The 10,561-nt window shown below is 49.5% G+C and overlaps 1 protein-coding gene across 1 annotated transcript in view; it reads left to right on the top strand.

The window, feature by feature from the left end:
- The first annotated feature begins 1,196 nt into the window (after positions 1–1,196).
- Positions 1,197–10,561, top strand: part of MMEL1 (membrane metalloendopeptidase like 1) — a 41,464-nt gene continuing 32,099 nt past the window's right edge. The window contains exon 1 of the mRNA XM_059894361.1: positions 1,197–1,341. Coding sequence (XP_059750344.1) covers positions 1,197–1,341 — 145 coding nt within the window. The remainder of the gene's footprint in view (positions 1,342–10,561) is intronic.

The following is a 10,561-nucleotide window of genomic DNA, read 5'->3' as shown; positions in this document are numbered from 1 at the left end:
AGTGCAGAGAGGGGTGATGGGGGCCAAGGAGGCTCCTGAGATCAGAGCGGGCCTGGCTTCTCCTCTCTGGTTGGTTCACGTGACAGGTGATGCCGGAGGTTGAGAGACCCACCCCCCCACCCCCCAGTGAGTCGGGACAGGTGTTGGCAGGTGAGAACAGCTAACCCAGCCCTGTGCAATCTCCGGGCTGCGCTTACCTGCCCGCGGGCGGGTGGGACAGGGTCTGTCCTCTGTCCTGGGGCGGGGCTGGGCTCCCACCCCCACCTCAGGAGTGTGAGCTTGTGTGAGGACTAAAGCTCCCCCCGGGGCCCAGGCACATTTCTGGGTCAGGGCTCTGTGTGCCAGCAACAGAGGCATGCACACGAGCACACACACATACACCCAGGAGCACATGATCGCCTGTGCGGGCACACATGCTCACTCACGCACCAGGGAGCACGTGCAGCCCTTGGTCCACTGTCCCCACCTGACCAGAGCAGCACACCCTCTCCTGCACACAGCAGCAGCCCTGACTGGCTGGAGAAGGCATCCCTTCTGTAGTGACAGGGTGGGGGGACGGCGGGAACTGCGGGCCAGCCAGGTGACCCCTGGGGCTGCCCTGCCGGGGCCTGTCGTGGCCTGCGCGGTCACCTCTGCGAAGGTTCCAGTCATTCTCGCCTCCCCCTTGCCCCTCGGGCTCCAGGCAGGAACAGTGGGCAGGGAGCCCAGTGGCCCAAGCCACCTCCCAGAGCGTGTCCCTGATGCACCCAGGCCCCCAGCTCCCGGACCCCCCCTCAGCACAAGAACCCAGGCAGGCTCCGCTGCAGAAGCCCCTTGACAAGCCTGGGAGCTGGGCCTCTGGGTCCCGCGTGCCCACCGCGAGCTGTGAGCGGAGCGGCCCCGGACCAGCCCCTGCCAGAGAACAAGCTTGGAGGGGACTGCCTCCAGAAGGGACGGCCACCAGGGCCAGCAGGCCAGTCCTGCCCCACCCCCGGCACTCAGACTCTGGCCCTGGGAGAGAGAGGAAAGCCCTCAGGCACCGGCCGACTGTGGCCTTGGGATGGAGAGAGGCGCTGAGCACCCGCCAGCCGCAGGCAGGGCCTCAGGAGCTCCCCACCGCGTCCTCCCGGCCCTGGCGCCCCAGGCTGGGTGGACGCCGCCCTGGCCTTGGTCTTGGGGCTTCTCAGCTGTGCGCTTTCCCCATCTAGAGACTTGCAATGAGAAAGCCCGAGAGCCAGGCGGGGACGGTGGAGACCGCAGGCCGCGGAGGGCAGAAGCACCGAGGCTTCCTGGAGGGAGGGCTGCTGCTCCTGGTGACGGGCGCCCTGGTCGCCCTGGGCCTCCTTTACGCCGACAGAAGAGGTGAGTGAGGGCGCCCCTCCCCTCGGGCCACCACCGACACCCTGCTCACCCCTCTTCCCCACGCGGCCTCGGCAACGCCTGCGTGCCCACCCACCTGGGTAAGCCAGCCATCGAGCGGGCAGGTGGGGTCTGCTCGGGGCACCGGGGGCTGCCGGGCTGTGCTGCAGCCCGGAGAGAAGGGGCACTGACCTGCGGGGGCCGGGGCCCTTCCAGAAGGCTCTGCCCAGGCACCGGCTGGCACAAGGCTGGTTCTGCCGGCTCTGAGCTGGCGGGCCCCTGCGGGACTCCCGAGACGCGGCAGAGCGGTTCCCCCCGCCGCATCTGCGCGGCCCCCTCCCCTCCCCTGCCGCACAGGGCGCTGCAGTTCCCGGCCGGCCCAGCAGCAGGAGCCCGCGCTCCAGCGCTGGGGACCCGCGGCCCAGCATCCCTCCAGCCAGCGGGGCTCGCCTGCCGCCTCCCGGGCTGCCATCCTGCAGAGAACCTGCTGGGATCCCCCTCCCGGCCTCCTGAAGGCCTGGGTCCCCGGGGCCTCGTGGCTTCCCAGGCTCTGCTTTTTGCACAGTGGTGGGTGGGGGCCAGGCCGGGGTCACCCTGCAGGAACACCCCCGCTCACACTCCCTCCCCCGTCTCCCCAAGGCCAACGTGGAGGAGCCTGGACCGTTCCTCCCTTGGGTCAGGAGGCACTGCGGGGGCTGGGGGAGGTGCTCGCGTGCCTGCACCTGGGCACCAGGTGGCCCGGGTCAAATCCCAGAGGCACCTTTCTCCCGGCAGGCACAGCCTCGGGCACGGCTGGGAGGTGCAGTTGGTTCCTCCTGCGGGTGGGTGCATGGCCAGGTGGGCTCAGGACTCAGGAGGATCTGCAGGGGAAGCCCTCCCCATGGCCCCAACAGTAGCGCAGCACAGGCTTTGTTACTAGAATATTCCCTCACTGGCCAGAGCCACCTGCGCTGTGGTGGGACCATCCATCCATCACTGGGCAAGGCTGTTTCTGAGAACCAGAAGCGGGTGCTGCCTGCAGATGTGGTGGGCGGCCCCTGCCCAGCGCTGCTCCCACCTGACCAGGTGCCTGGCCGGACCCTGCCAGCCGCTGCCGTCTCTGGCCCCTCCGGGTCTCCTGGCAGGGTCGATGGACACTTCATCTCCATGGGCACGGGCTGTGGGGAGGGACCGCTCACTGCTCGGAGAGCCCTGGAGAGCCCTGGAGAGCCCAGACCCCAGGGAACCTCTGTCCAGGACTACTGGGCCTCAAACACCTGGCTGAGAGGCTGCCAGGGGACAGGGCTGACCCCCCGCCCCACCCCAGTCCTCATCTAGGTGGTACCACCCTGACAGCAGGGACCCTCCCTGCCCAGCCTGCCTCCTCGTCGTGGTCCCCTAAGTACAAGTGGGGTCTCTGCCAGGGCCCCTCAGGCAGGACTCCTGTGCCGCCACCCCCCGAAATGACCCAAGCCGATCTCGGCCTCAGGTCCTGATGGAGCCCGTGGAAGAGTTTAAATGCTGCATTATTATTTATTTCTAAATACTTTCTCATCCACTATGGTTTGGTTTTTTTTTTTCATTGATTTATGAGTTATTTAGAAATCTCTCTTTTTAAAATCTCTAGATGCTTGGAGACTTTTTCTTAGTTACCTTTTTAAATTGGTTTCTAATTTAATTGCATTGTTGTCAGCAACTGTGGTTTATGTGATATTGATTCTTTGGTATTTGCTGAGGCTTGCTTAAGGGCTAATACACGGTCAGTTTTATAAATAATCCACGTGTGCACGTGCAGTACACACAATCACCGTCAGGTGAAAGTGGAGATACAGGCAGAGGTTTAGATGCATCCATTAGGTCAATCAAATTGTCTATATGTTTGGTTTTTTCCATTTTCTTGACCTTTCAGTTATTGAAAGATGTGTGTGCTAAGACCTTGCCCTAGAGAACTATCAATTTTCTTTGTAGTTATGCCAAGTATTAATTTGTGTATTTTAAGGTTAAGCTATGGGAATTCCCTGGCTGTCCAGTGGTTAGGACTCCATGCTCTCACTGCCGAGGATGCGGCCAAAAAAAAAAAAAAAAAAGCCACATTATTATGTGGATGCAAATTTAGAATCAGTGTATCTTCACCCTGTATGATTATGTAGCGCCCCTTTATATCTTAACAGTGCCTTTTGCCTTAATATGTTTTGTTTTAAATTCTGTTTTGTCTGATATGAATTAGCATTTGTTCTCTCTTTTTTCCATTCTTTTTCTTTGAGACTTTGTCTCTTTAGCTTTAGGTGTGTCTTTTGGAACCGTGTACAGCTGGATTTTGTCTCCATCTAGTACCTGGAGGATTTAGTCTATGTGTATTCACACAGAAATGTATGATTTTTTTCTGTAGTGTTCTTTTGTGTTTCTAATACCTCTTCTTTCTCTTTCCTTGCCTTCTTTTGGATTGATCTATTATTTTTCACTCTGTTTTCCTGCAACTATCTTGAAAGTTTTATATTTCTAATCCTTTTAATGGTTACCTTAGATTTTTTGTTTTAATATTTATTTCAAAAGTTATAGATAAACCTTTTTCAGAAAATTGAGTGTTTTTTTAATAAAACTTAAGAGTGGAAAATACAATCCTACACCCACAATCCTGCCTCCTGGAATTCTACTCCTCAGAAAGAGCCATATTCATTGTCTAGTGCAGAGGTCTGCAAACTATGGCCTGTGGGCCAAATCTGGCCCACTGCCTGTTTTTGTAAATAAAGCTTTATTGGAACACAGCTGTGTCTACTCACTTATATATTGTCCATGGATGTTTTCAGGCTACAAGCACTAAGTTGAATAGGTGAGACAGAGTCTGTATATGGCTCACAAAGGCTAAAACATAATTGTCTGGCCTTTTACAGAAAAATATTGCCAACCCCTGGACTGGAGTGTCTAAGCCTCATCTTTGGACCCTTCTCTCTTTATTGTCAGTGTTAGATCACAGGGAGGCATCGTAAGGTTGTGGTTAATACCCAGGCTCCTGAATCTGACAGCCTGGTTGGGCTTGCCAGCCCCCCAGATCCCAGCTGTGTGACCTTGGAAGGTTTTCTTCACACCTCTGTGCCTCAGTTTCCTTATCTGTAAAATGGAACATAACATAGAGGCTTACTGGAGGGTCCAATGATTTCATACATCAATAACACTTAGAAAAATGTCTGTCATGCTATCTATGATCAGATTTAATAATAAAATATTAGATTTGTCATTGATTCCCTATCAATATTGTTATTGACATCCCGAATGGGAGGCAGATTTAGTTCCTTAAGCCACCCAGGCTTCCACTGTCCCAGTATAGGTACATCATTGCTTTTGGATAAATCCATATGCATCATTACAATAGTTCTACTGAGTATTTTTCACAGCTGAGCTATGAAGAACAGTTGGATTACATTTCCTTTCCTTGTTATTATTTTGTTTTCTTATCATTAATAGCTATCTTGTTTAAGGAGTTTCGTTTCTCTCCTGCCCCTTTCCCCCTCTCTCTCTCTCTCTTTCTCTCTCTCTCTCTCTCTCTCTCTCCTCTCTCTCTCTCAGACTCTATATACATATCTGTGGGGTGGTTTGATATTATCCCACAGTATTTGGGTGCCCTGTTCAGATTTTGTTCATTCTTTTACTCTTTGTGGTACAGTTTGAAGAGTTTGGCCCTAACTAGTCTTCAGGTTCACTGGTTCTTTCCTCAGCTGTATCCAGTGTGCTGGTCAACCAGTCAAAGGAATTCTTCATCTCTGATAACATGCTTTTTCTTTCTGATATGTCCATTTCCCTCTTTTTTATAGTTTCCATCTCTTTGTTGAAATTTCTTGTCTGTTCATGCATGTTATCCACCTTTTCCATTAGATGGAAACATATTAACATATTAACCATAGTTATTTTGCAGTCCTCTGATAATGCCAATATCTGAGCTATCTCTGCGTCTAGTTCTATTGATTACTTTATCTCATGGCAATGGATTGCTTTTTCTTGCCTGTGTGTGTGTGTGTGTGTGTGTGTGTGTGTGTGTGTGTGTGTGTGTGTGTGATACATTTTTACTGAATGCTAAACATCCAGAGAAAGAGCAGAGACTGAGGTAAACAGCACTTGCACCCAGAAACAAGCACAGTTGTTCTGTCAGTCTGTTAGTGTGAGAGATTGAATCCATCTAGTCAGGAGTCAGCTGATTTGGGGTTTTGTTTTCACTTTTGTCACCCTCGGTGCACCACAGACTTCACCTTTCTCTGGCTGTGAGCAATGATTACCTGTGCTTAGAGAAATGGGCCCAGGGGGGCCAGAGGTTCCCCGCTGTTCCTGCCCCAGCCTCAGCTCTCAGCAGTCCCTGGATGTGTGCAACACAGAGGGGTTCTCTCCATGCCTCTGCCCCTCCACAGATGGTAGATTGCCCTTGCTTTTTAGTGCTTGGCTCATGCTGGGATGGGGGAATCTCTGGTGTCCTGGCCCCGTCTCAGTCTTGGAGTGGGGCTGTCTCAGTGTCCCTGCCCCGATCCCCATGTCCATCAAACTTTGCCTTATGCCTGAGTCCCCTGCCCCTCTCCTAGTGGCAGCAGACCTCAGCTTGATGTCAGTCTAGGATCCTGAGCCCACAGGGGTCTCCTGTGCCTCTCCCATGAGCAGAGGATTTTTACATCTGACTCTCCTACGGGCCAGTAGGTTTTCATCTGGTCCATGGGAGTGAGAGGGTTTACTACCCTCCCCTCAGTGGTTTAAAGCTCTTGCTTCCTACAAGAGGAGGGTCCAGTCAAGCAGGAGACGCCTCTTGCTGGCACCTCAGCAGAAGCAGATAACCTCCTGCATGCCTGTGCCACTGAGGGGGACTCTCTGGTCTTCTGAGAACCGCCCCAGTTTTTCTCATTGGCACCTGGTAAGGATCCATGGAAATAACTGGTGAATGAGTGCAAAATCCCCCTGTGTTGAGGCTCCAGCTGTTCCACAAGCTGACAAGCTAACTCACACTTGGCCTTCAAGAATTCATTAAAATGTTAGCTGATTTCTTCTTACCCACTTGTGTGGTGACTGTCTCTTACTCCTAGGTCCTGTCAGAGTTCTCAGTTCTGCTTGGTGGGACGTGTCACTCTGTTTTCCTGATCACCCTCTTACCTCAGGTCCTAGATGAGCTCCAGAAAAGCTGTGATTTCTGTAGACTATCTGGATTTTTCCTGTTGTTAGAAAGGGAATGATACTCTAGTTGGCTATTGATGTCATAAGCGGAAAGCAGAAGTAATATACCTTAAATTTTATATGCATATTTAACTTAAAGTATTCAGCTAGTCAATATCTTCATATTTCTTCCAAACAATACAAGCATTTAGAACAGTTTAACTCGTCCTCCACCCTGATCACATGTTATTGTGAGTAAGTCCGTGGTTTCTATCTTATTTTTTATTTACTGCACACAGGCAACATTCTCTAATATACTCAATTTAATTTCGATTTTCCCAAGTCCTTCTCAGTTTCTTTTTTTTTTTTTTAATTTGCTTTTGGCTGCATTGGGTCTTCGTTGTTGGGTCTTCATTGCTGCGTGCGGGCTTTCTCTAGTTGCGGCTAGCGGGGGCTTCTCTTCGTGTGGTGCGCGGACTTCTCATTGCAGTGGCTTCTCTTGTTTCTGAGCTTGGGCTCTAGGCTCACGTGCTTCAGTAGTTGTGACACATGGGCTCAGTAGTTGTGGCTCACGGGCTCTAGAGCGCAGGCTGAGTAGTTGTGGCGCACGGGCTTAGTTGCTCCACAGCATGTAGGATCTTCCCGGACAAGGGGTCGAACCCATGTCCCCTGCATTGGCAGGAGGATTCTTAACGACTGCACCACCAAGGAAGTCCTTTATCAGTTTCTTTGCTCGTCATTCTTCCTACTTCTCAGGTAGCCCTTATGAAATCATTTTCCTTCTTTCTGAAGTACATGCTTTTGGAGACTCCTACTCAAAGTGTGTCCATGGACCAGTGGTGTTGGCCTCACCTGAGAGCTTGTTAGAAATTCAGAAACTCAGGGCCCATCTCAGGCCTACTGGATTAGGATCTGCAGGTAACTCACCTGCACTACAGTTTGGGAAACACTGATTAGGACACAGCATTTGTTGAACTTGCTTGATAATCAGAGTAACCTGGGGCAATTGTTAAAAATCCAGACCTTGGACCCTGTCTCCATCTGCTTGGGCCACCGTAACAAAATACCATAAGTCAGAGTGACTTAAGCAAGAGAAATCTATTTTCCCCTAGTTCTGGAGCCTAGAAGTCCAAGATCAGGGTATTAGCCAATTCAGTTCCTGGTGAGGACTCTCTTCTTGACTTGCAGACAGCCACCTTCTCACTGTGTCCTCATGTGGTGGGCAGAGCAAGTTCTGGTGTCTCTTCCTCTTCTTATAATGCACCAGCCCTACTGGATCAGGGCCCCACCCTTATGACCTTATTTAACCTTCGTCACCTCCTCACAGGTGCCAACACCAAATGCAGTCACATTGGGGGTTAGGACTTCAACATAGGCATGGTGGGTGGGGGGGAGAAGATACAAAAGTTTAGTCCATAACAGGACTCAACCTGGGCAGAACCAAGAAATCTTATAGGGTAAGACCTCCGAATCTGTACTGTAACCAGCATGTTAGGCCTTTCTTGTGATCAGGCAGATTTGGGGAGCACAGCTTTAAAATACTCTTTCAACTGTAAACCTTCATTTTTGTTTACTTGAAAATGACTTTATTTGGTAGTCATCCTTCAGTGATAGTTTAACTGGTTACACAAATCCGAGCTTAGTTACGTTCTCAATATCTTGAAGATTTAGTTTTGCTGTCTCTGACTTCCATTGCTGCTGTTCAGAAATCTGGTTCAATCTAATTGGCCTTCTTGTCAGATGAACTTTTTCCCCTCTGAGCTGTTTTGTCCCTGGTATTGTACATTTTTACCATGAGGTGTCTAACTATGAAGCTCTTTTTATTTATTCTGCTTTGCATCTGTTGTGATTCTTGAATCTGAGCACTAATGACATTTATTAATTTTGGAAACTTGTAGCCACTGTCTTTTTAATATTGTGTCTCCCACATTGTCTTTATTTTTTTGTGTGTCTTTTTAATATTGTGTCTCCCACATTATCTTTATTTTCTCCTAAAATTCTGATTACATATACACTCAATTTTTCTCACTCTATCTTCCATATCTTTTAGAGAAAAGTTTCCATCTCTTTGATTTTGCCCCTCATTCTGGGCAAATTCTTTAGAACTACATTCAAATTCACTAAATCTCTCTTCAGCTCTGTTGTATCTGCCACTTAACCCATCCATTTTGGATTTTTTCTAAAAAAGAAAAAATTATTTTCAACAATTTCATGTTTTTTATTTCTAGAGTTTCCAAGTGATTCTCTTACAAATTGATTTTTTCAATTTTTTCTTTGCCCTTGTTTTTAATTTTTATTTCTTTCAATGATTCAAACATACTTGGGTTATTTCTGCATCAGCTAGCCACTGCTGCCTAACAAATCACCCCAATACTCAGGGGCTTAAAACAACACTTATTTATCATGACACACATCCATCAGTAGGCTGCAGGGCTCAGCTGATGTAGGTCAGCCTCAGCTGGGGCAGCTGTTCCATGAATTTCATCCTCCTACAAGGACCAGCAAGCATGTCCCTCTCCATACAGAAGCTCATGGGGACAAGAGGAAACACACTTAGGGCCTGGGCTCAGAGCTGGAGTACATTATTTCCACCTCATTCTATTACCAAAGCCATAGGGGCAAACCCACAGTGAAGAGAGAGAGGAAATATTCTCTGCCCCTTCAGGGGAAGCGACTACAACGGCATGCGCAAAGGCACAGATGCAGAGAGACATTGAGGTTTGGGGCCCGTGATGCCCGCGTCCACATGTTATGGGTCAGATAATCGCAAAATATGGGTCCTTGGGGTTCCAGTCCTGCTGTTTGCTGTTTCTCACTCATGGAATCTGGTCTTTTCATAAACCTCAGTCCATGTTCAAATTGGCTCTATCTGCGAGAATCCTTTGTTACTTGGGCTAAGTTTCCCTCCAGAGAATATGTGTGTTTGTTTCCATCAGGCACCTGGGAATGCTACCAGCCTAAATTTAATTTCTCAGCTTGCGGTTTCCTTGACCACAGGGTCATGTAAGCTCACGCCCCACACCTGCATGGCAACCAGCCTGTGATGCTACATTCTCCAGGGAGGACGGTTATCTTCCACCCAATAAAGTTCTTTGTAGCCCTCTTTTGTTAGGGAGGGAGAGACAGAGATGGAGACAGGAAGAGGAGAGAGACAGAAAGAGGAAACAAATTATTCACATCAAGGCCAACCTTTAGGAGAAAAGATCTTTCAACGGTAATGTCAGGATTTTTTTTTTTTAATGTAGAGAGTCTATGTGAAAATAATTGGCATATTACAGAAGTTATTCAAGCAAATATAAAAAAGAACAATGGTAGACACATGTCAACTGGGTACAAGGAAGTTACTCCCTTCTGGAATCATGAAGGGGGGAAATACCCCTGTTTGCGGTCTGTTTGCTGTGTGTCCTGTTGATCCTATTTTAGCATTAGAGGAAGACTTCATTTCTATTCAGCTTTTGTGTCAAAGGCCTTGCTGTTTGCCTCTTCTCTTGCTCAGAAGAACAGATTTTGAATGAGAATATGGGTGCTGGAAGTCCAACCTCCACCAGTCGCTAGTGACAAACCGTGGGTGCATCACCCCACATGCCTGTCAGTTTTCTCATCAGAAAAATGGAGGTGGTGACCCTCACAAATGAGGTGGTGTAAGTTAAAGGCAAAGTGCACAAACATGGTGATCTCGTCTCATTCAATTTTGGAAATGTTTTCTCAAGAGCCCACTGCATCCTCAGGAAACGCTTGAGCTGTAGCATCAGATGAACTTACCCCAGGAATTTCCCCCAACCAGAAGGTTACGGCAGCCCGTGCTGGGAATGCAGTGGAGGAAATGGGAGGGGGACATAAGCATGGAGAAGGCATGAACTTACCACCCCAGTGTTGGGTGTTTGTTCTGGTTTTGTCTGACTAGACTGGAAGCAGATCAATCAGATGCACTGTTCGGGTTCCCACAATGCTTCATTCACCCTGTTTACCCTGCGCTCCCCTTTCTGGTCCTGGTCATTATTCCTTCCCACCAACCTGGACTCCCAACTGGTTACCTACTCTTTCTATGGGAAGACTTTCTTTAGTTATTTGTTGCAGTGAGTGCTGTGTAATGGAGACAAATTCTCTCAGCTTTTGCCTG

The sequence above is a fragment of the Balaenoptera ricei genome, chromosome 1 (assembly GCF_028023285.1).
Source record: "Balaenoptera ricei isolate mBalRic1 chromosome 1, mBalRic1.hap2, whole genome shotgun sequence".
NCBI classification, from domain to species: domain Eukaryota; kingdom Metazoa; phylum Chordata; class Mammalia; order Artiodactyla; family Balaenopteridae; genus Balaenoptera; species Balaenoptera ricei.
The sequence above is the reverse complement of the archived record's forward strand: the minus strand, read 5'-3'. Positions and strand labels throughout refer to the sequence as shown.